This window comes from Acanthopagrus latus, chromosome 17 (assembly GCF_904848185.1).
Source record: "Acanthopagrus latus isolate v.2019 chromosome 17, fAcaLat1.1, whole genome shotgun sequence".
Lineage (NCBI taxonomy): Eukaryota > Metazoa > Chordata > Actinopteri > Spariformes > Sparidae > Acanthopagrus > Acanthopagrus latus.
This window is the reverse complement of record NC_051055.1, coordinates 1,975,299-2,001,572: the sequence shown is the minus strand read 5'-3', so window position 1 is coordinate 2,001,572 and position 26,274 is coordinate 1,975,299. Positions and strand designations below refer to the sequence as shown.

The window sequence follows — 26,274 nt, the reverse complement described above, 5'->3', positions numbered from 1 at the left end:
ACATTTAAGCATCATGGAGGTACTTCATGAAAACGTGCAGTGACTTAAGTGAAGTATTGTCCACAGTCATGGTCCTAACCTGACAACTAGTGACCATTGAAAAGCATTGCACCCACAGTTTTATGGGTGTGTTAAGCTTCAATTTAAAGCCAAGGCTCAGTTAAACCTCCTGCTGGTCAGGTGCGACTGCATGTTTCAACAGATAAAGCCGGTCTCTACTCTGAGTTTCCTCTTCTCAGGCATAGTCAACTCAGAGCTCAGGTTTAGGCTCAGACGTTGATTATTGAGTCTCATTCCCAACTCACACCACTGATTCTTCTCTAGTTTTGTATTCTGCTAATGTCCTTGTCCCTACTGGTAGCATGAGGCGGTGTCTGCAGTTCAGTCAGGCTCACAGGTAGCCCAGCTCCACCAGGATGGCACATCTATACATACAGTCACAAGAAGGTTGGCTGTGTCTCCCAGCACAGTCACAAGAGCATGGAGGAGTTACCAGGAGACCGACCATTACACTAGGAGAGCTGGATTGGGTCGTAAAAGGACATCAACAAGGCAGTGGGACCGGTATCTGCTCCTCTGTACGAAAAACTGTTCGAGTCCATGAGGGTGGCTTGAGGGCTGGACGTCCACTTGTGGGATCTGTGCTCACACACCAGCATTCGCGAGAGAACACCAAGATTGTCAGGTTCGACACTGACCACCCTTTCTGTTCACAGATGTGACAGGTGTGAAAGGGTGTGGAGTGCCATGGTGAACGTAATGCTGCCTGTAATATCATCCAGCATTACCAGTTTGGTGATGGGTCAGTGATGGTGTGGGGAGACATATTCATGGAGGGTCACACAGACATCAGAGTCATGGCCAGCAGTACCCTGACTGCTGTTTGGTTCAAGGATGAAATCCTCAGAGCGATTGACAGACCTTACGCTGGTGCAGTGTGCCCTGGGTTCCTCCTGGTGCAGGACAATGCCCGGCCTCATGTAGCCGGAGTGTGTAAGCCGTTCCTGAATGATGAAGGTATTGATGCCATTGACTGGCCCCCTTGTCCCCCTGACCTAAATCCAGCTGAGCACCTATTGGACACTATGTATCAGTGCGTCCGATGCCACCAAGCACCACCACAGACTGTCCAGGAGCTCGCTGATGTCCTGATCCAGGTTTGGAGGAAATCCCCCAGGACATCATCCGCCGTCCCATCAAAACCATGCCCAGAAGCTGTCAGGAGTGCGTACAGGCTTGTGGGGGCTATACACACTACAATAGTCACAATATGAGTTGCTCTGAAAAAAATCCACACAAGTTGCCTCAGCCTGTGATTTCAATGTTTTACTTTGATTTTCAGGCTGATTTTGAGTCCAGCCATCAGTTGGTTGATTGTTTTGGTTTCCACTGACAAATGTTATGTTATTTTGATCTCAACAAATTATATGATGTACATCAACTTGAATGATTCGTTCATCAACATCTGATGTGTGATTAAAGTTTCACCTTAATTTTTTTTGCAGTTTATTTAATTTTCTGATTGTTATACAATTAATATTCGTACTGGTGTAAATTAACAAATATTTCCCATATTTTCTGAGTTTTGTGTGAAAGGAATCAAAGCCTGTCCCAAATATGGGCTTAGTTCAGTGTATGAAACAGATAGAAGCCCAGTACAGTATTTAAAAATGTGCAGTGATAAATACTTTGATTTGATTCTCTCTGGCATCTATGACATTTTTTATGTATTATTTGGGTTTTAGACTGTAGGCTGGAAGAATAAGTGAACTGCAGATCTCAATCTAACTGTGGGCAGATGTGACAATTGTTATTTATTTATTTATTTTTGACATTTTACTAACGAAACAATCCAGGAGCTGTCAACCATATTTTACCTGGATTAAGATATTAGTATTTCAATCAACTAATACAATAAAGAAACATTGGAATGATCTATCACCTTGGGGACAATCTGTAGATATATTTCAAGGGCCTCTAAATTGATGCACCTGCAGCACTTTTTCATCACTCCAAATGCATTTCGGAGTATTTTTGCACAGTAGCTGGTGGTGAACATGAATAACACTGCCGTCTCTATGCACCTTGTTACTTTATCTACTTTTGTTTATCTCATCTTTTCAAAATATTCATCCAAAACTAATCTGATAAAGCAAGCAAAAGTTAGATGGCTTATTATGCTAAGCCGTCCATAGATGCTAATTATAACTTCCACTGCAGACTAACCGATCTATCCAGGTGTGTTTTCAGGTGTCTAATGAAATTTGACGTGGTTGGCCCAGAACCCTGTATTATTTGGCGTCTTTTGTTTGGGCTTTGTCTGAAGTCTTCGCAGCCAAAAGTGATAATAAATGGCACGGCAGCTTCAGGCACGCTGCTGTTTTAAGATGTGTTGTTGCTGCAGCACACGTCATCATCTGTGGCTGCACGCTGTGAAACAGGAGGGAGGGAATGATGGTCACCTTACCAGACTTAAAGATTGTTCTCGAATGCTACATTGCAAGTACAAGTTAAGTCTCAAATCTCTGTGCGTGGGGATTTCACTAGCAAGGACCACACCATCAACAAGGTGTGTTTAAATGATTTATTATGAAAGAGAAAGAGTATGAAACGTTGAGGATCTTGGTTCTTCCAGTTCTTCGAGTGTGTTGTGGGGAAGAATCCGTCGCTGCCTGGGTGTGGTTCATGGTCCTATGAAGGAGAGGAAAGAAAAGAAGAAACAGGGAGAGAGAAAGGGGGGGGGGGGCACAGAATACGAGAGCGAAGAAGAGGAGAGGGTCAGGAGGTTATTCACAGGAATACTGGAAATTGGCGCTGTTGAGGTGTGGTCCTACTCCTGAAACTTCATCATGTAAGCTTCAATTTACTAGCAAACACCGCCAACAAGATGCGTTTAAATGATTTATTATGAAAGAGAAAGAGTACGAGACATTGAGGATCTTGGTTCTTCGAGTTCTTTGAGTGCATTGTGGGGAAGCTCTGTAGAGAATCCCCAAAAACCTCCAATCACTTGAGATGAGATTTTGCGGATCTGAGATCTTTGAAATCTGAATGGATGTAGCGGTGAAACGTTTGGGAGGACCAGTGGCCCATGAATCGTATGAAGTGTTCTGGGATGCCATTACAGAAGGCTTAAGTAGCAGCTATGATCCTGAAGGAGTGTCCGGAGTAGTTAACAGGTAAAATAGCAGACAGTGAGAGCATGTTGCGAAAGTGATGGTAGAACCAGAATCTAGTAGCCACTTCTCCGGGTTCGGAGATGAAGAGAGGATCCGTTATTGTTATGCTCTGAGATTTGAGGAATTGCAAGAAGTTTCCAAGGGTTTCAAATGGATTCAGTGGTGATTGAACCCTGAACAAGAAGACAAATGTAGGCAGACCAGATTGATTTGCTTTACATAGAATACCATGGTGTCGTCTGAAAAGCGAGACAAGTTTGAAATGCATGCATGGCGGTTTGAGTCTAAGTGAATGGTTGAGGTGGTGAATTTGGAGCATCTGAGGAAACCGAAAAAGCAAGCAAGAACATGGCTTCCAGGGTTCAGGCAACTTAATGAGTGCCGTATCCAGAACCAATGGTGTGGAGGCAGATTAGCAGCAAGTCGGCAGTAAGAGGAAGATCGTGAGGGCTTTTAGCTGGCTCTTGACGTAGGAGTCCTTTAATAAAGGAAGTTATCTGGGGACGGCTGGAGGCCAGGCCCGAACTGCTGGTTATTAGTTTGGAAAAAGCCGATACCACCAAGGTAAACTTTGATGGTGTGTGTTTTAATTGCCATGATGGAATGGGTGTAAGTAATGAAAGAAGTCAAGGTGATGAGATCAAACGTCAGGAAGGTTATGTTGTATTCTGGATGGGTGAAATGATAAGAAAATCAGATTGTTACATAGGATCCAGCAGAGGGCTTCAGCCAGGGTGTCGAATAGTTTAAGGGCTGCTTTTGCAACGGCAAAGTAATATGCACTATGCCAGTGGATACAAAAGAAATGACAGAAGTCGGGGTGGATAGAGAGGACTTTGAAAGCACAGGTGATGGCTGTTTTTGAGAGCCATGACACTTTCCTGGCGAGTTTGATAAGAGCAATGGCATGGTTGAGGGTGGCGTAGTGGGGGGAGAAGTCCTCACTCGGGATCAAGCTATTGATGCTGGGGATGGTACTGCCATGGGGTGCTGAAAGATTGATGATGATGCGTTTCTTTCCGAAGTACTTCCTGTTTGTGATACCAAGGGGGCTGATGTGGAAGCTAGGAAACGGAGGACAGGCGAATGGTCCGATCATGAAACCTTCGATAATTTCCTTAACGAGCAGGTGGTCAACTGACGATTTTTTATTTCGAAAGCGATAGATGGTTGTGTGGTAAGGGGTAGAAACCTTCTTCAAGTCTTTTTATAAGAAACTGAATGAGAGTTGGATCAGGGTGGTTACAAAGTGCCTCTGCTGAAACTGCAATCATGCCTACGCAGACTGGCAGGAACTGGAGAAGGACGGAAGATGAAAGTGTTTGGGTGGTGAATGGGGGGATTAGCTGTGGATGAAGTGAAATCAGTGGTTGCCTGCTGAGGGCGAAGACCGGTTCTGGCATCCCAGTGCCGACAACCTCAGCCAACATGAGCTGCTGGGACTGATGAAGGTGGGAGATGGAAGATCCCTGCATCCCAGCGTAGGGCGCTGGCATCCCGGTGCCAGGAGCCCCGGTTGAAGTGAGCTGCTGTGGTTGCTGGGTACATGAAGCAGAGGGCGCTGGCATCCCAGTGCCAGGAGCCCTGGTTGAAGAAATCTGCTATGGTTGCTGGAAATAGGCAGCAGAGGGCGCTGGCATCCCGGTGCCAGGAGTCCTGGTTGAAGCAAGCTGCTGTGGTTGCCGGAAACGGGAAGCAGAGAGCACTGGCATCCCAGTGCCAGGAGGCCCGGTTGAAGCGAGCTGTTATGGTTGCTGGAAATGGGTGGCAGAAGGCGCTGGCATCCCGGTGCCAGTTGAAGCAAGCTGCTGTGGTCGCTGGAAGTAGGCAGCAGGGGGCGCTGACATCCTGCTGCCAGGAGCCCCCGCAAAGATTGGCTGCTGTGATGGCTGGAACTGGATGACGAGTTGTTCGGCCGGTGTTGTCGGAACGAGGCTTTGCCTCTCAGAGGTGAAGGAGTCAGCGAACTGCGGGGACGGCGACTTTCTGTTCCAGGATTTCTTTGTCCTCTCTTTGCTGCTGAAGGAGGTGGGCTGGGAGACACAGAGGAGTCGTCAGGCAAACTATGGTAATCTTGGATGTTGAGGAGAGATTAACCATGTAGGACATGAACCATGGATGAGAAGGAGTTGGTGCTCTTCGAACTCGCTTGCTTCCTAGATGGCTTTTGGGCCACTGGAATCGGGGTCTCGGGTAAGAAGGTGACGGGAAAGTTGTTGGCTTCTGATAAATGGTGATTCTGATCTCATCTGAAAAGATCGTCGTCTGAAGGGGATAGTGATACGAAGTCCATGATGAGGTAAGTAGAGGCTGATGTTGCTCGTACAAAGTTTGGATGTGTTTGAGGTGATCTCGTCTCTGGCAGAATACAAGAACGAAGAAGAGGAGAGGGTCAGGTGGTTATTTATAGGGATACTGGAAATTGGTGCTGTTGAGGTGTGGTCCTACTCCTGAAACTTTGCCATGTAAGCTTCAATTAAGTGTGACTAAAGTCCAAGCCGCAGACTTGAGTCCTCATCTTGGTCCTTAGGCAAAAGACTGAACCCCACATGGCTCTTGCATTGTCTGTGAGTGTATGTATGGCTGGATATCGGCCTGATCAGCAGGTGCCATCTTGCATGGCAGCCTCTGCCAACAATGTTGAATGGGTGAATCCAGCCATTACACAGTCCAATCAGTATTTACTTCTGGATGATAAGTTAAAGCAAAAGCTGTCTATTGCCCAAAGTCCCAAAGAGTTTGGGAAAACTGCATTTTGATTTCCATTTCTGTCCTTTAGTTTAGTGAAATGACAGTAGAAGTTGTGTCTGTGTCGACATAAACCATTTTAATGTATATTTCAAATAATGTTACATCTGGCTTTGTGATGACATTAGTATCACAAATATTACATTTCTTGGAGCATTATAGGAACATATTTATGTCTCACATGTTTTGTACACAACAAATTATAGCCACTGATTTTGAATGTAATTTTTCTTAACCTCCCAGGCAGCCACAGATTTTCATTTACTTCCATATACTATGAAAATATGCTTTCAGTGAATAATTCACATTATTTAGGTCATTGTTGTTCCTGCTGTTATTTCAGGCAGGTTGGTTCTGTAAAGCAGAGGTGACACACCATCCTGCACGGACACTGTAACTGCATTGCCACACCATAAACTGGCTGACTGGAATTAAGGTTAGCCAAGTTAGGTGTAAGCAGCTAGCTAAATTGTATTTAAGCTACAGTAAAATGTTAAATATAGTGGTGGGATTTTCCTACAGATAAAAGTGGACCTGGATTCTGCTGGTTTATCAGACATCAGAATGGTGGTTGTTCCTCTCTGTGGCTCTTCTTCTGGCTTGCTCCAGTTCAGCCATCATGGGCAGAGGACCCTCATACATGTTGGTCTTAATTGCTCTCAGCTTCTCCTGGTAGTCCTTTGGTAAGCCATTCTGCTCTGCTCCCATCACAATGACCTGCAATGGTTGATGAAGCTAATGAATATTATTACTGTCCTTAATCTAATGTCCCTGGTTTTCTTATCTCCATTACCAGCCAAAAATCCCCAAATATCCTCCCATCTCACTGCTGATGTTTGGAAACTCAGCTGTCAAGAGCGCTGAGGTTCAAAACTGCAAGCTTGAATCTGGTGATGACATCAGGCACAACAAAAGGATCATTAGAAAAGTAAAGGCCATCCGAATAAATGACTTTCACATATCGTTCAGTGAGTTCCATGACAAACAAACAAACACACACACACACACACACACACACACACACACACACGCGCGCACACACACACACACACACCAATGCTGTTACGGATGGTAACTGACATTACCTCCTTTACCTCATTTTACATTCTCTGTGTTATACAAGGCAAATTAAAGACAATGGGAAAGATACACAGTTAAGGTTATTGTTTGTGCTTCATGTTTAATTTAAAGAATAAATCAATCATGTAAAATTACTTTTAAGATCAAAAATGAATAGAGCAATGTTTGCAGCTACTGTTCATATATTTTAAGAACAAGAGGAAGAGAAAGCTGCTGAGCTGGGGAGATGACAGCAAGTGACTAGAGTCAGGAAGAGGATTCATCTCTGACTATCTACAATATGTTAGACAATAAGTCAGATAGAAATGGTGCCAAGGTTGTCTGCTGCATTGGGAGCAGTAGTCTGTGTAAGCATAAAAGGCGTACATACTACCCCTAATAAACTGGACAAAAACACAGTGTAACCTCTGCCCTCTGAACTTGAACTGCTACTTGCAATGTCTCAGTCTGCAAGGCTCTGAATCCCGCCAGTTCACACCCATGGAACAAAACGAGATGGTGAATCACTTCAATGACAGCGACTCTCTGTGCTTCAGCTCTATGTCTTTTTTTTGCTGGAAGTTACTTTTTTGCACATTGAAATATGAATGATGAATGAATTGTGGTCCAATATCAGTTGCTCAGTTAGTAGAGTACATGTCCTACATGCAGAGGCTTTGTTTACACTGCAGCAGCCCAGGGTTCAAGACCCGCATACAACCCTCCATTGCATGCCATCCCAATGAGTTGATTAAAGTATAACACGTGAAATTGGCTGATTTCCTGTTGGGTTTAGCTCACAATTCAGCATCTTCACAATGAGGTAACTGTTTCCTCACCATGTTTGAGGCAACTCAGGTAATCTGGCGAGGAGGAGCACATAGCTGTTTTTTTAAAAAGAAGACATTTCAGACTGCCACAAATGTGTTAAGATTTCTCTGACATCAGTTATAGTTGATTGGGCATAAGCTTTAGGATGCATTTGTTAAAGTACAAAACCTATAAATCACCAAAAGTGAGCTCAAAATTCAAAATGGCTGACTTCCTGCTAGGTTATGGTCACGACACCTAGAGACTTTTTTTTAGGTCTCGCTAAGATATACATGTTGTGTTTTGGGGGCGCTATTCCCTTAGAATCATCTAAGAGAATAAAAACTCCTTGCATTTCCAGAGGTCCCTTTTTAATTAGAGTGGTCACGAAAGAAAAACATACAGATCCTTAAAGTCAGCCATTCATGTCAAATTCAACTTCATTGCTAATACACAAATCATATGGCTAAACCATCACCATTACTGTATAGAGTGTAGTGGTAGTACATTCGGAAGTACTTTAGCACTAGCTACAGTCCTCTGTCAGCTCCAGCATGTCAGGATCCAAAGATCCAAGTAAATTTGTGGCCAGCACAACAGGGGGAACAAATACTGGACTGTGGATAGATATTATGAAAACAAAATGTGACCACAAAGCCACGCTGTCCCTCTCTACATGCTGTCTTTCGGTCAGGCATGTTTGGAGCTCTCACATGTGCAAAAGAACAATCTGGTATTGTAGCTCACAACGTGTCAGATCTGTAACACATAGCATGGCAGAGGGGGTGTGTCCTGTTTTAACCTGTTGATCAAAGAGTCAGGTGACCAGGGCTGTGACCGGACTGAGCCCTATTCCAGATGCTTCACAGAGAGAAATGGGTCAGAGTAAACGCCCCCTGACCTGATTCACAAACATAATCTTTTGTCTTTCTAATTCAAAATAACAGTATTGAACAATAATGTTTGACATCACTCGGAATAAGAAGGGACCATTTCAAAGGTCATTGTTTAGACTGTTGAGTGGATATGTGCATATTCTGGTGAACTCTCATAAATCATGTTTATTGGAGTACATGTAACTGCTTTATTATGTTCACTGGTGAGACTTGTTCTCTTATAAGCATTGGACACCAGAGACCAAGGTTAACGTTGTGCAGGTTTTGTTCCATACGACACTTTGGTTAAGACTTTGGTTCATTTTTTCGAGTCAAGAAATCTTGTTTAGTGTTTGAAAACAGTGTTCAGTACCTATTTACATAAGACAATCACGTCCCCCTAACTCAGCCAAGAGCTTTGAGTTGCCTAAACTGGTCAGAACACAAAATGAAACATGATCAACATTCTGTAACTCCGTAACTGAACTGGACAAAATGATTTGGATGTTGCTTCTTGCTATGCCTTCAGGGGTCGACCAACTGCAATGGAGCTGCCCTCATACAGCTGCAATACAATTTTTGTATTTTGTATTTTTGTATCCTGTAATGCCGTTTAGATGTCGTCTTCTTTTATAAATGGAGTGTAAATGGTGAAATCAGTGTAAACAGTGTGTTCAAACAGCTGCTAAATGTTGGTAGGCAAGACTTTAGCACTTTAGACACAGAAGCAGACAGACATGCTGCCACAAACTGACAAACTGTCAAACAACCTATGATGAGACCTGGTAATCCAAAAAGCCAAGCTGCTGTTTTTAACTGTCTCAGCAACATCAAATGTTGGATAGCTTTCATTTTCATTTCTACTTTAATTTTTTTTTTTTTTAATAACTCCAAACAGAAATCCTGATTTTCAGCTCCCCACACCAAATCATCAATGTCACTGAAAGTACCCTTGGTCTATGTACAAACATAAAGCCTATTGCCAGGAGTAAAGGTGTCATAAATGATTCTGTTTGAAATGCTCTACTAAACAAATGCAATATATATGTTTTGCAGCGAGTCCTCATCTCATGAAGAGTTCGACATTGAGTTTGTGTTGTGTTGTTTCATTTAACTTTATAACTGTTCTGAAGAAGGTAATGTTTACCTGCACTGTGCATAGAAGTGGCCCTGTCTCTTGTGAATTCTGTCTGTATATTACTGTAATGCTCGTATATTGTTTTCATAATCATGTTGTTAATGGCTGCCTGGATTATGTTCACCCAGAACCTCTCTTTGAGTTAATATAGTGTACCATGCTGGAGACACAGGGCTGATGGCCAAGGTCTGCATCCAGACCAGTCTGTGGTAACATTTAGGCAAAAAAGCACCTTGGTTAAGATCAGGAGAAGATCACTGTTTAGGTTAAATTTCAGTTCTCTTCTGCCTCCATTCACTCCTAGTTTGTTCTGTATAAAAAGCAGACCATGATCTTTCCCAAACCTTTATCGAGTGGAGCCTCAACATAACCCTGAAACAGTAGCGTATTGCTGCTTTTACTGTGAGTGGGTGGTGATTTCAAGATTTCCTATTTTGGGGACTGCCTGAGTTATCAAAAGTAATAAAAATGAATGTCCCTTAATAATGTTGGCCCCAAACGCTTTGATTAGTCCACTAAGGGTCATTCTTTAAAAAATGGCCTTTATTCTGATTCCCTCACCACTTGTCATTGTGGTGAAGGTGTCATCATCAGGATTATTATTGTCTGAAGACAGTTTGGAGGGTTCATGCTTGTGGTAAGTAACTCAAATGATTTATAGGTACTCAACAAGTGATCCTGAAAGGACAAGCACATTTCTTTCATGACAGTAAACCTGAATTACTGCATCAACTTACTTGTCATGTCCTATATATTTGTGTGGTAGTATGGTGCTTGGTGTGTTTTCTTGTTTCCCTGTGTTGTGTTTACAGAGGTGCACAGAGAGGCTGGGCGGAGGTTTTCATGACCGAAGCCGCCGTCACACGCACACCTGCAGCAAGTTGGCAGTCAGCAGCTGCTGATAAAACCTTGCGCTTCACGCGACCTGCTGCCAGATGATTATTTCTTCTCGATGTGGTACTTGGCTCCCGATTAGACTGTCGCTCACCTCGACCTTTGATAGTTTTGTTTGGTTGAAAAGAACTAATTATTCTCGTGTCCTCTCCAGTGATCACCTCCTCGCCGGCTTCCTGTGTTCCCTGCTCCAGCCTCCCAGCTCTCTGCACCTCTACCACCAGCTTACTCACTCTGTGCCCTCCAGTGTACCAGCACACCGCTCCCCCCGGAGACCGTGAGCTACAGCATCTGCACCCCGCCTCCACACTACCCAACGGGGACTTCATCTGGAGCGCCCTGCTCCCTCACTATCCCATTCTTGTGAAACCAATAAATCACTTGCGAAAACTATTCCCCCCGTCAGTGTTCGCACTTGGGTCCTCATTCTGTTACCCAGCCTAACATTTCTGTGGCTATAATCTAGTGGCTGTAAAGGTGGAGGGGATGTTGAAGTTGATGAATCAAATTACTCAGTGCCATTCCAAATACATTCAGGCACATGCATTACAGCTGAGGGTTATTTTGGTGTGTCTCGACAACCCTCACTACCAGGGTTTGTTGTTGGAAATGGTATAATCGGATGTGTAGGTACAAATGTATTGTATATAGACATAATTTCAAGGAGGATGGCCTGATCTAGGGCTTTTAGACTGCAGTGTTTTTAGCTGCGTGGATCCAAGAAATTGGCCAAAGAGTCTATGTTTAACAAATTCCATTTAAATACCCAAACAACATTAAACGTATCATACTAACTCAAATTAAATCAAATACATTTTATTTATAAAGCCCAAAATCACAATCACATTGCCCCGGTGGGCCTTAAAGCTGTATAGTGAATGACATCTTCTGTGCTGAGAACCAAGGAAACTCTTGCCATGATGAGAAAAAAACAACAACTTTTAAGTGGGGAAAAAAGATGGAAGAAACATCAGGAAGAGCCACACAGGAGGGAGCCCTCTCCCAGGACAATGAACAGATGTCGCATGTACAGAACAGAACAACCAAATCACAGTTTACAAGTTGCATTAACAGAATATCTGATACAATTTATAATATATGTAAAGTGTGTGGATCCAGGAGATGACTAAACAGGGCGGGTGTTATGCGTGTCTCCAAAGCTTGATGTACAGTATCTTTTTCCTCCTAAACCATTTAAAACACATGGCTGAGGATATTTTAGATCAGACCCACACACACTGTCCTGCTGCCAGAAACACTCACCAGCACAGCAAATGTGGATTAATCTGCATCTTAAAATAGTTCTGGGGAAAACAGATTTACTCAAGAATTGTACTGTACTGTACTGTACACTACATTAAATGCTCTACACAAAGTTTTTGACTGGTTATGAACAGTCTGTATTTAATTCTAATGCCTCTTACGATCTACAGAAGAAAACAAGACCAGCAGCAAGAAGACTGCCTGTTCTGCATAATTATTGAACTAACAGGTCTGATTCTGATTCTGATTCTGACTCATGCAGGATGGATGAGTGGATCAAATTTGAATTGTTTTATCATTGGAGTGCTGATGATGAATTAAGAAATCTCACAGCCATAAGAAAGAAGCTGTTCTGTAGACTGGTGGTATGGCACAAAAACAGTGTTTCACTATCCTCATTTACAGTTATTAATCTAAGTAGTGTAGATACAAAACCTCATCACTGGGCATGCTGAAAACAGCTTGGTTAGAAAAGGAAATAGTAAAAAATGTGTTGACTCATTCTCTCACTTATACGCAGAACAGATGCACATGCTAGCTCACACATGGACGACATACAGCCCAGGCCATCGCGGACCATTTCTCCAAAAAATCAGTTAGAAGCAGCACATTAATAAATCCTGCAGCAAACAACTACAATGAGTCTATATTGCTATTCAGTTTAGTTCCCAATGTATGGCCCTTTGCTTACATTTGTAAGTCAGTATGGCCCTCTGGAAAAAAAGTCCAATCCAGATGTTTTGTCAGGTGGTAGTGGTTCTCACACAGAGTTTGTCCACAGGGGCCACAAGAATCAACACAAAGTAAAAGCTCCTTGTAGCTGCCCTATCTGCAGTATATACCTCATGTTTCTACCTCATTAGATTTCAGAGGAAAATGTCAAACATTTTGCCCCACTGCATTTATTTGACAGATATAGTTACAAGTTAATACAGATTCAGATTTAACGTAACATCTGCAACCACCCTCATTCACAAGGCCTTTGGCCCCCACTGACACTGAACCCCCTCCCTCCCTCTTCACTGACATTAATGTAAGTTTTAGTCACCAGACACTTTTATTTTGCACATTGCAGTGTCAATCCAGGTCAAAACTGTGGCACTACTGTATAAACCCTATACATGTATTCTAAATTTCCATATGTGTGTTATGGTCAATCTAATTTTTCTATATTTTATTTCTATTTTCAATGTATCTTGTAATTATTGTTAGAATTATGTAAGTGTGTAACTGGTTCTGAGTTTTAGATGTCTTGTATGGAGTCTGAACAAAGAGGCATCTCCCCCATCAACTTTCTTTTTTTCTTTAATAAGTGTTTAGGGCCCAAAGGTTTGAAAGAGAGACTGGCGCTAAAGATATTAACAGAGTAGCTGCTGTTTATGGCTTCTGCAGCAAGGATGAGCAAGGATGCACTGAAAGCAGTCTTACCTGGAGGTACTGTGGCGATGGAGGGGCATACACACAGCTGTTCATTATGTAGGTACGACAGTTGAGCTCCTGGCCTTTTGTCTTCACTGAAAGCTCCACAGGACTATACGCACCTAACGTCACATTCTCTTGACTGAGTGTGTGCACACATGCATGCACACAGAAACATATACATGGTAGGTGTCAGTTTCACAGGAAAACATTCAGGGAAATCTCTGTGATACTAGATAAAGACAGTGATAATTGGAACTTTACCTATCTAGAGACTCTAGATCAGACATGTTCATCCTCCACACCACTCCCCACACCTCGTCCCCTGGGCTGTGCTCTATGGTAGCAACACCTCCATGCCATCGGTCACTGGCCAGGCCTTTATGGTTCCCAAACACCAATTTATAGTCCTGAAAGAGAGTAAAGGTAAGAGTCGATGCATGTGCAGTTAATGATTACATGGCAATATTGATGCACTAAGTGTGATATCAGACCATACCTTGAGTCTGGCAACACAGTATACTGTCGCAGAGGGGTTCTTGAGCTGAAGTCGCTCCTTCAGTAGGTTGCTGCCATATGCAAAGTACAGGAAAGTGTGGTTATTCTCCATGCTGTCACCAGGTTCTGTCAGGAAGAGGATGAGAACAAGATGGGCTGAGGTGAGGAGGATTATGAGCCCTCAGAAGCAGGTAACAACCACAGAGGTGGAGACGTGGAGAGTGTTTAGGGCTGAGTTGGGAGAGCATGAGTTGCAGAGTGACAGAAATGAAGTACTGGCCTTCCAGCACTCACACACCATTCTTATGCTAATCCCCTGCACTGCCACTGGGCTCTATTCACACTCACAATACATGGTTTGCCAAATGCACTGAGCCATACACATAGATACACACACACACACACACACACACACACACACACACACACACACACACACACACACACACACACACACACACACACACACTCATGGACTTGCATTAATTTCCTGGATATTCACCCCACCCAAACCCTGACCAGAACAACCACTAACCCTAACTAAGCCTAACCTAACCTTAGGCCACCAGATCCAGCTCAGAGATAAGATCATAGCTCAACTGATAGAACCTGCACTCAACTCTTGTCCTTAGCAGTGGCCTGGGTTCAATTCCGACCCACAGCCCTTTGATGCATGTTGTCCCAGCTCTCCTATTAGAATCAGAATCAGAATTCCTTTATTAGTCTTGCAAACAGTGAAATTTGTGTGACACAGCAGCCAAAGGACAGTTCAATATCCCTCTATATAAGTAAGAAATCTCTGTTTGTATGTGTGTGTGTCTGTCTGTGTGTGCCTCAAATAACTCTGCAGATCAGGATCACACTGACCTGAGATTTTCAACATGGAGTACACTAAACCAACCAACCATGGACTGTCCATTACGTGGACATCGAGCCACAAACAAACAAACACACAATCCCCTGTGACAGTTATCGCTGGCTGAAAAAAGATTTCATCAGTCATTATGTTGGAAAGGCCAGGCAGGGGCGCCTGCCCAACTGTAACCTGGAAGACAAGAAGAGCTTGAAGAAAAAGGGGAGAGGAAGCTATGACGTCAGAGTGGAGGGGAATCACAACATCTGTGCTGTCAAGTGGTATGACAACAGGGCCGTCACACTTGTGTCATCCTTTGCTGGAACTGAATCTGTGCAGAAGGTTCAACGCTGGGACAAAGCTGCCAGAACCTGCACTGGGGTTGATAGGCCCTACATTGTTGGTGCCTACAACAAGTACATGGGAGGTGTGGATTTGCTTGACTCGTGGACAGCCAAATACAAGTTCCCCATCAAATCCTGTCGCTGGTATATGTACATCTTCTGGCACACAATCATCCTCACTGTAGTGGCTCCTGAACAAGCAGGACTGCAAAGCTCTCAAGATGTCTAGCAAAGAGATAATGAATAGGAGACAGTTTCAGGCAAAGCTAGCATCCTCTCTCATACTGGTCAACACAACGTTTCAAACTCCAAAGAGAGGGCGACCATCTTCAGGCAAAGGGAGCCCAACAGTGACATCAGGAAGCCCTCTGACTCCTCAGAAGAGGCTATCCAAGAGATGTGCACAACTCTCACTGGGTGTACACAAGGACCTAACTGCGCATTTCCCAGTGAAGACAGGGAGAGGATGCTGCAGACGCTGCATTAATGTAGCACAATGTAGCAAGTGTGATGTTCGCCTGTGCTTCTCAGAGGACAAGAACTGTTCGGGGGGCTTTCACAATGAATGAAAGTCTGGTATGAAAAGAAAAAAAGATTGAAGAAGTTGCTAGAACAAGCTGTTTTATTGTTTTTCTAAATACATTTCTTAATAAAATGACTAATGTATGATTAGTATTAATGTTACATACCTTTATGGGACTAAGTAAGCAATCAACCCTGCAAATTAACCCTCAGTTGTTCTGAATTGTTGTTCAGAGAACATGAGTACATATACAGAAATTATGCTCCCACCTAAGCCCAATGTTGCAATATTACAACATTTCTCTAAAAGTCTACATAAACATTTAAAAAAAAAAAAAAAAACTCTTTAATTTCTGCATCAGATGGCTCCTACAACAACATCTGAAAGGTCAAAAACATTTTTTTTTAGGTTTTTCTATATTTGGGTCTTAAAGGGTTCAGGGTGTGCAACGTCGGCTTTGTTTGGACTACAAAGATACCGTTAAATGAGTTCATAAATGATTTATGAATTCCACTGGAATTGTCAACCATAGCCACCATAGTCACTATAGCCACGTGCGCACCAGAGTCGATCATTGCACACCATAGCCGCACACCAGAGCCAATCACTGCAGATCCCATTCCCATGACACATCTTAAGAAACAAGCAGATTTATACCTGCAGCAGCGCCAGCTGCACCGGGATTTTGCCAGTGGTTCTGTCCAGTTCTTTGCATTTAAACTGATTGTTGTGGATTAATGACATTGAACGAGACTGGACCGAGTCTGTTCCGGTCTGAGGAGATCCGAATCTCTGGACGTTCGTGTGTAGCTAGCTGCTAGCCCACCCCCACGCCCCACCTCCTGAGTTGACAGATGTCGGCGCATCCAAAACCGGACTTATGATAAATAATGTCCGCCATGCTTTTTCGTGAACCTTGCCATCACGTTTGCTTTGTGTCTGGTTCGGAAAGAGACGGTAAAAACGGGCTTTTGTCAAGTAAGTATCCACAAGCAGAAATTGTTTGCAAGCAAAAAAACATGTTCCTATTGGTGGAAAAAGGCACCACACCAACCAGTCACAAAAATATATGGCAAACCAGGTGATTTGGTTGCTGAGGAACAGCGGGAAGTTGTGGGAGGGACGGAGGCGGAAGACTGACAGCAGCAGTGATGGTGAGAGAGACAGTGATAGAGATGGCGAATTTTGAGAGTTGAGAGATTTCTGACATATAGCGTGTGTGGAGTGTATAGTTAGTGTGTTAAGTAGTGTTTAGTGTAGTGTGTTTAGTGTGTAGTGGAGTCGTTTTTTTGCTTTGTGAGTCAAAACAATGAGGAGACTGCTGAATGTTGAGCAGGCAGGGAGGTTCTGAGGGAGACCTGAGCCTGAGGCATTGCCTGCATTTAAAAATGCAAATAGTTACATATATAACTTTGTAAATTTCAAAAACTTATGCACAAATTTAGCAAACAACAATTTATATTTGCATTACAAGTAATACAAATGGTTCATTAAACATATTTGTGGTTTTCAAAGTAAAAAATCTAACTTTTTCCTGCTCTGATTTTATGTTTTTTTTTGTGATTTTAGGTCCATTGTACTAATACAGTATGTCAAAATGAAACAATAACTGTCCAGTCACACATGTGAGGTTGTGCTGAAAAGAATGACACCAAACAAGGCAAGGTAAATAGTTTTTAAGGTGAAATATAATGATAATAAAGATCTTTACAATTACAACAGGGCTCCTAGCACTGCTCTAGGAAACGCGTCTGCTTGCATACGTGTTCCCTCAACCCCTCGGGCTTGGCCCCCTAAAAATTTAACCGCAAGCGTCAATCTGTGGGTTCTAACCTCTTTCGCCCCAAACTGGCGACCCTGATCTTTATCCCCCGCAGTTGATGATCGGCCGCCGTCTTCCTCAAAGATCTGTGCAACACATACCCATACTAAGCCCAAGATTTCTCCAAACTGGGTTTTCAGCTACATGCTAATGGCATTTGGGTCATACTTCACACATACCCACTGAGCAAGCAATGTCTATGGACATCCAAGAAAAGCTGACATCACATTGGGTGGTCCAGGCCATGATCTGGACGCCCATATGACAGCCAGAATTAGTTGATAAATGACATTGCAATTATAGTCCAGCCTGACCCGGTTCTGGACGTCTATAGACAACCAAAATGAGTTGCAAATAGACGTTCTGCTAGGCCATGATCTGGACGTCTATATGACAGCCAGAATTAGCTGATGAAATTGTCCTGTCATGTGTTGCATCAGCATGTGATAAGCTTAAGATGATGATCATGAAAGATTCCAAAACTTTTTATTTGTATCATGTTTACTTTTGTAAGACTGAATAACAAAATGTACGTATTTCATGTGATTGTGATCAGAAGCTGTAGTTTTATGTCTTTTGCAACTTGTTCCCATGTAAATAAATAGAATAGTGACACATACACACACACATACACACACACATACACACACGCATGCACACCGCACACACGCACGTGCACAGACCACACACACACACACACACACACACACACACTCACACTGCACACACACATGCATTCTGGGTAAATTATGAAGCAGAAAAGCAGGTTTCTTCATGAGTAAGCCAATGGGACAGTCAGTGAGTGTGTGAGCTGATGCAAATTTATACTTTTATTTAGACATTTATACTCTAGTGGTTTAAATAAAAGAATCAAAGAAATTATTCATACTGTTGTCTTCGTGGTTATGCCCCTACTGTATCGACAGGACCTGAGGTAAGAATCTAAATTTAACTCCCACAAAACCTTAACATTGTAAAGTCTATGTAGAACGAATACACCTTGCCAGAATATGACTTAAGTCTCTATTCGACTTGGAAAACAATTGCCTGCTGGCAGGAGCGCAACCTGCTAGCATTAGCATGATGTATAGCAATATTAGCTAGTAGGCCAGAGGTGCACTGCTAACTGTCTCATGTCTTCCAGGTTGTCAGATAACTTGATGCAGGTCCTGTTGGTGCCTGTGTGCAAGTATACTGGTGTGTGTCATTAGCCCCATCACGCAGGAGAAGATGCATAAACGCTGCAGCTGCGGTTCACCAATTCTCCGCCAATGGTGATTCAGACAGAGCGAAGCATCTCCACCTTAAAGATGAACTGCAGTGAATTCACACAGAAAGCCAGCGCTGCAGCTCCTAAAGAGGTGTGATGGTGATGTCATGATGACGTCAGTGTATTTTCAAGGTGTTTCCCAGGTGCCCCCCCGTCAATATCGCGGGGACAGAGGCTGTTTTCTGGGGGAAACTCTGCATTCTGTTATTTAAGCAGTATAAGACAAGAGTGTGCTTTTAAAAGTCATTTAAGCACCACAGTGATGCGTCAGGACCGAGACAGCACTGAGGTCTGCTAGTAGTAGTTTGCTGTAGCAAAGGAAAGAGAAATGCCACTGGGAAAAGATAGCTTGGATCTATGTAAATTTGAATGTATGCTTATTTGATTTTTTTCGTTTTCTTTTAGCTGCTGTGATGCAGTGGGAGAGAGAGAGAGAGAGAGAGAGAGAGAGAGAGAGAGAGAGCGAGAGAGTGTTTCAGCTATAATAAAAAAAGAGCACTGCTTGTCATGTCTAAAATCATCTGTCATGGGAAATCCATGTAGTATGTTGCATAGTCAGATACTGTGCACCTGTTCAAGGTTCCTACATTGTATAATAGCTTCTTTACCCTGGTCATTGCATTTCATAGTGAAGTGCACTACTTTTATAAGCTGTTCTCACTAGTAAACCCAGTTTAGATTTTTAAGATTTAAGATCCAGAAAAGATGTGGGCTATGTTGACCTTATTCAGGACATCTTCTGGATGTCCAATTATTGTCTCGAAAACATATTTTGATGACTAAAGAACATACAAACTACAACAACTAAGACATATTAAAAAGGTTCATTCTGGCTCCTTGAATGACATCTTTTGGATATTAAATAATTATGTCTTGACAATGTCTTTTAATGACGTCTATTTAACATCCAAAATAAGGCGTCTGTACAACGTCTAGATAAGACGTAATATAAACTTTCATTCTGGCTCCTTGAATGACGTCTCCTGGATGTGAAATAATTATGTCTCGACAACATCTTTTAATGACGTCTATATAACAGACAAAATAAAACGTCTATACAACATCTAGAAAAGACGTAAGAAAAACTTTCATTCTGGTTCCTCTGAGGACTTCTTCTGAATGTATGGAGAACATGTCTTTTTGATGTATTTTGGACCACTTTTTGCTCATTGGGTAAATTCAAATTTTACCTATTGATGTGTATTTCAAAGTTTCATGAGGTATTTTAATGTTTAAGTAATCACAGTTCCATGATCATGATAATTTTGGAGAAATGTGGAGATACCACCATGAGCAAAAAATCTTACGGCTTGGCAGGGAGAGCCTTTCAAGTTCATACCCTATATTATAGCACCCCCATCTAACGGATTGGGATCAAGTTTTTGGAGCAGCATTTGGATGTAATTTATATTCAACGTACTAAGTTTTGTGTCTCTGGGTCCTTCCAGCTCGCCATAGATTAATAAAATGCAAACAATGATGTTTAATGACAAATAGGCCATGCCCACTTTCACCTTTCAACGTGGCACTCAAGATATTAGTTAATACTCACCCCTAGAGCATGCATACCAAATTTGGTGAGCTCAACATGCTTTGGTAGGTAGATTCCCAGTACAGCTGTGAACCTAACCACCAAGTTTTGTGATGATAGGGCAAAGGCTGTGGGAGTTATGGCCAATAATTTCTAAGCTCCGCCCATTGCAACAATACATTGGTCTGTGGCGGCCATGTTTGTCAACCAATCTGGCTCATTTATGACATAAATTTGTCTTTTCATCCACCAAAGCCATATAGCAAATTTGGTGTTGACAGAGTCAATCTTTCCAAAGTTCTATTAATTTCACAGTTTTTAACATTATGCAAATTAGCAAAAAATCCATAATAGTGGCTTTCGTGGTGCAGAGGCTTTTTTGTAGAGGACTATCAGGAGGATGTGTATGAACAGTTTCAAGTCAATAGCACTTATGGCTTGGCGGGGAGAGCCTTTTGAAGTTTACACCCTATGTTATAGCGCCCCCATCTTACAGATTGGGATCAAATTTTTGGGGCAGCATTTGGACATCATTTATACTCAACATACCAAATTTCGTGTCTCTGGGTCCTTCCAGCTCACCATAAATTAATAAAACACAAACAATGATGGTTAATGACGAATAGGCCACGCCCACTTTCTCATATCACCATGGCACTCAAGATGTTAATTAATACCTGCCTCTAAAGCATGCGTACCAAATTTGGTGAAATTCCATCCGATGGTCTTTGATATACGCATGTGTAGCATTTATACCGCCCCCCTATAGTTTGAGCTCAACATACTTTGGTAGGCAGATTCCTAGTCCTGTTGTGAACCTACCTCCTCTGCCGACTTTCACCAAACCTTGCACAGCAAGAACAGCTTTGTTCAACTTTGGAGCCCCAACATTCTCCTGCAACCATCAGCACCTTCTCTTCAAATACTGGTAATACTGAACTGGGCTTAGATAGCACAGCTAATCACAGGTCTTTAAACTCTGGTTGATTTAATGTGTTCAATTAATGTGTTTCTCCACTGTTTGGTGCTATTGTGACCTCAAGTCAAGTTATTGGTAGTCTGCTCTCCTAGACGGCTAATTCGACGTTAGTACCTGAGACTCAGGGTCTCTGCATGCAACTAACCATCTTCTATAACCTGGCATCACATCACAAACACACACACACAGACACACACACACACATTCCTTGGGCTAGAGCATGTCACACCCACATGTGATATCATTGACTGCCATTGTTTCTTTGTTCTACCAGGCACACACACACACACACACACACACACACACACACACACACACTTGTATATAGTACCTGTTAGATTGTGTGCTTCCATCTTTGTTTTAAATAAAAGATTTTGAACCTTCTTGCTCTTGTTCTACCTGTAACCACAGTCATAGTATTATAGTTTGATATGGTACTTGCCTTTGTAATCTCAAATGTCACCACAGAGTGTAATGTTATTTGAATTAAAATGTACATATTCTGCATAATTTGGATAATTGTGTTCATAAATATCCTACAGTTTATTTTTATAGATTCAGCTAAAACTTCTAAATTGACTCAAAAAAACTGCCATTTAGAATTTTGAAAATGTCAGAAATGAATTCTGTCACATCGCGGTGAGGTTGTCTTGTCTTGGGATCTGTCTCGTGAATTTCATGTTTTATTTTGAAAGTAACTCTCCTTTCGTTTCGGGTCACTTGCCCTTCCTCTTGTGTCCCTGGTCTGACGTCATCCCTAATTCCTGATTGTTTTCACCTGTGTTCCCTTCCCCCATGTGTATAAAGTCTTTGTCCTCCCCTGTCTGCGTTGCCAAAGTATTTCGTCTTCCATGTCGTGTACCGAAGCCCTGATCCACAGTCTTGTTCCTAGTCCTGATAAGTATTGTTCTTGTTTTATTTATCTGAATTTTGTCCTCTTGGGAAGAGTGATTTTGAGTTTGTATTTTTCTGGTTAGGTTTTGTGTTTTGCATTTTGAGATTTCATAGCTTTCTTTCTTTTCTTTTCTCCTCCTTGTGAGCGATTTTTTTTTGTTAAGTTTGATAAGAAAGAGTAGATATTTTTTTATAGCCCTTGCGCTTCCTCTTCGGAGTGATTTTGTTTTGTAATTTTGATACTTTACTTTATTTCTAGAATAGAGTAGGTTTTCCTCCTGTGGGAGCGTTTTGAGTTATTCTGTGTTTCATGTTATTTGTCTTGTACGTCTTCCAGATTTTCATAGCCATTCTGTTATCATTCATTCTGAAGAGTTGCAAAAACAGATTAATAAAACTTGACATTACTTCTGCCAATACTGCATCTGAGTCCTCTTTCCTGTCCAAGTCTGACAGAATTCTGCATCCTCAATAACCCCCCAAACCATGTCAATATTGTCCAAATTGGCCAAGCAGTTGCTGAAATGTTGCCCAAATAGGCAATTAATGCTAATTAATGCCAATTATGCTCATTATGCAAATTTCATATGCTAGCTAGCATCTGGCAGTTTCTTAATGCTGGGGACCCATACTGTACATTTCTAACATAAGACTTTGGTGTACTCAACATTTCTACGTTCACAATGGGACTCTGTGGGCTGGCAAATAGACTGATATGTCTAAAATTCTATTGAGGTTCTGAGCCTGTCGATCACCAACTAGTAGTGAAATCTCTGCAGATCCATTGATTTTGGTTGGATTTTTATATTTTTTTTCTGTGGAATGAGTATACTGTTTGGTAAAAAGGATGGCATATTGACTGATGTCATGACTTGGAGGAATAACTGATTGCCAATGAAGTAAAAATGAAAATATTGGAAAAAGGTAAAACGCCTAATTTTTTTTTTTGCATTAAATTGATGCAAAATCATGTAGAAATGTGTTTTTTCAGTGGATGTTGTCAGCACATGTTCTGTGTATCTGGAATGCATTTACTGACAACCTAACCAAACCCACTGAGGAGTTGAGGAAAAAAAACATTTTTCATGTTTTGTTTTTTTTAATTAAAAAATATAGGGTGCATACACTAAAATGGCCACATTTTTTTTTTTTTTTTCTTTTTCGCAATATTTCCAGCAGCGCAGACCCTCCAATTATTGGTTCGTAGGGTCAAAGTTAAGAGAAAAAACAGAGTATGGCAGACCAGAGGCCTGTACTGCGAAGGGGGCTCAACATAGTCAGGCTTTGTGCTCATGATGCAGCTCAACAAAGCCCCAAGTCCCCAATCAGAGTTAAATGGTACTGCGACGGTGGTTATCAACTTAATTTGTCAAGTCCGGTTCTCTGCTTTGTGCTCTGCACAAGTTCACATAAAAGGGGGCATTTGACATCATATTATTCTGCTTCCATGCGAAAATGGATCGATCCCAGGCCACGTATTTCACTCAAGATGAGTAGATTCTTATTATGCAAGGCTAGAATTCAAAGAAACCGTCATGGCAAAAAGTAACACTGTTGCCGCCAACAGAGCGAGGGAGGGCTGCTGGCAGAAAATTGCTGACCATGTAAATGCGTAAGTTAACAATGATTAATCTTATGAATAATATTATATTAAGCCCTTAGTGTTTTAATTTCTGAAAGCTCAACATTGTGCAACTTGTACATATTAACCCTCATCCATTTAAAAAATAAACTGAAGCAACAACTATCTTTTTTCATTTTAGAGTGATGTCTATATTGTTTTCACATTTTACTGATCTCAGTTATAGAATGCGCATGTGTTTTATTAAAAGCGAGGCTGAGTGTGCGTAGGCTAATAAATGTTCAGTGGGGGTTTTTTTGTATTACTGTGTCAGAATGAACAAGCAAATGTAATTTCATTAGGAAATGCCAGCGGATCAGCGCGATCTCAAAGAAGCCGCTCACGTCATAGTGCTGCCCGAATTATTCTTGTTCCCAGGTCCACCGTGTTCTCAATGAATGGTGACGCCATCTCCGAATGAGTTACACAGTGAAACAGCGGCGCTTTTGTAGCCAATTTTAAGATGATTAAGATGATTCCACTGTGTTGTCCGCGCGTCTCCGGATCTCCTCAGACCTGAACAGACTGGGTCCGGACTCGTGTAGTCTCATTAATCCACAACAGTCACTTTAGATGCACAGAACAGAACGGGACCGAACCGCTGGCAAAATCCCGGTCCAGCTCGTGCCGCTGCAGGTATATCCTCCTGAGACCCAGGGAAATTTTTTATTTTAATTACTTTTTTTTTTTTCTTTTACATAAATTTAGTGTTGGGGTGGTCAAATAAAACAAATGACAGGTGAAGTAAATTACACTGATTATCTCTTCATCATGGCACCTGATAGTGGGTAGGATATATTAGGCAGCAAGTGAACATGTTGTTGTCAAAGTTGATGTATTAGAAGCAGGAAAAATGGGCAAGCATAAGGATTTCAGCGAGTTCGATAAAATTGTGATGGCTAGACGACTCATCATTCCACAGCACACCTTCAGGGGTCTCGTGGAGTCCATGCTTAGATGGGTCATGGTTGTTTTGGCAGCAAAAGGGGGCCAACACAGTATTAGGCAAGTGGTCATAATGTTATGCCTGATCAGTGTATGTCTGAGTCTCACTGAATGATTATTAAGAATCCTCTCTGCCTCCGTGATAGAGCTGTCTACTGAACAAATATGAAACAAACATAAGTACAAAGTCCTGACGTCCAGTACAGAGGACATTTATAAATTAGCTTTTTTCAAATGAAAATAAATAAGCTCAGCTCTGAAAACTCACTCAAATATAGATATTTACTTACTTAAAACAATTGAAAAATAACTTTTTTTTTTCAATTATGAATATCATGCATACCTTTCTTTTTTCCATAAGATGTGCATTTTTCAATGGTGGCCATTTTGAAAAGACATGTACAGGCAAGTTGGCAAGGCCAAACCCCCCAAATGTGGTGTCATTTTGAAGCTCCAGTTGTCCTCTTTAAGGAACAACAGGACTTAGCAAAAACGTGATGTCCACTACAGAGGACAAAAATGAATTGCTGGGTCTGAAGAGGCGACCTGGGTTTGGGTTCTGCAGTGATTGGCTCTGGTGCGCACATGACTGTGGTGGCTACGGTTAGCAATGCGAGCAGAATTGGTAAAGCATTTATGAAATAAATTATTAACGGTATCATTGCAGTCCAAACAAATGCGATGTTGCATACCCTTGAACCAAGCATACACACACACACACAAAATCCTTGCTCTTATGGAGAGATCATACTTAGTCCAAACATAATGTTTTCTCCATTAGTTATTCAAAATAGCCTAATGTGTCACCAAATATTAGTATTTTGATTTCTGCAGGACAAGCAATTAAAGAGGAAAGCCACTGCTACCCCTTCCAGTGCCCCAGATGCTGTTCCACTGAAGAAGCCTCCAGCCTGAACTCTTCCCAACTTTCTGTGTTTCCCCTATTCCTCCTGTTCTCCTTGCTTTTCCCCAAGCACTCTTTTTTTGTTCCTGTGCCAGCACAACACCATTTCTTGCTCCAAGTCACTGGTAGTGCACCGTCCCCTGCCACTAGATCTGCTCCTCAATGACAGTACTCAACAAATTTGCAAACTAACACCTGCAGAAAGTGTGGTCAGCACAGGACTGCAGAAACAGGACATGGCCAATACAAAGTCACATTTTACTTTTTTTCAGCAGTTTTAGAGCCACACATAATAAAATTTGATTTTTAAATTAAATGCTGCCTCAGTTCATGTTCATTTTTTATGGTTAATTTGTAATTAATTCAATTACAGCAAGGTGCAAACACATTAAAAACACATTCCACTACTTGTCTCCAGTACATGCTTTTGTCTACAAACACTTTGGGCTGCCCTTCACCAGGTTAATGTCAAAGGCTACTTCTGGTTTTCTTACCCAGTCCATTAATCAGTCATAAGGATCTTGAATGCAAAATAACACCAGTATCCTTTATTATCATCATTATTTTGAAAGGGAAAGGATGATGATAATGTTATTATCATCATTAGCATGTTGTGCAACTAGTGTTACTAGTAAGCATTTTGGCTTCTTCCAGTTCAACTAGTGAGCATTTTCCCCTTATCCCAACTAGTGCTACTAGTGGTTG

General features: G+C 42.0%; 1 protein-coding gene across 4 annotated transcripts; it reads right to left on the bottom strand.

The window, feature by feature from the left end:
- Nucleotides 1-6,126: 6,126 nt before the first annotated feature.
- On the bottom strand, nt 6,127-25,064 carry ggctb (gamma-glutamylcyclotransferase b). Of its 4 annotated transcripts, none has more exons than XM_037074695.1 (5): nt 25,009-25,064; nt 13,885-14,009; nt 13,650-13,795; nt 13,395-13,527; nt 6,127-6,644 (listed from the first exon to the last, which is right to left on the bottom strand). In XM_037074695.1, the coding sequence occupies exons 1-5, from the start codon at nt 25,049-25,051 to the stop codon at nt 6,480-6,482; spliced, it is 612 nt and encodes a 203-aa protein (XP_036930590.1). In that variant the 5' UTR covers nt 25,052-25,064; the 3' UTR covers nt 6,127-6,479. The 4 variants fall into 4 exon arrangements, with proteins under 4 accessions (XP_036930590.1, XP_036930591.1, XP_036930593.1 ...); XM_037074696.1 differs by lacking the exon at nt 25,009-25,064 and adding an exon at nt 24,065-24,169; XM_037074698.1 differs by lacking the exon at nt 25,009-25,064 and adding an exon at nt 21,049-21,177.
- Between the last annotated feature and the right edge of the window lie 1,210 nt (nt 25,065-26,274).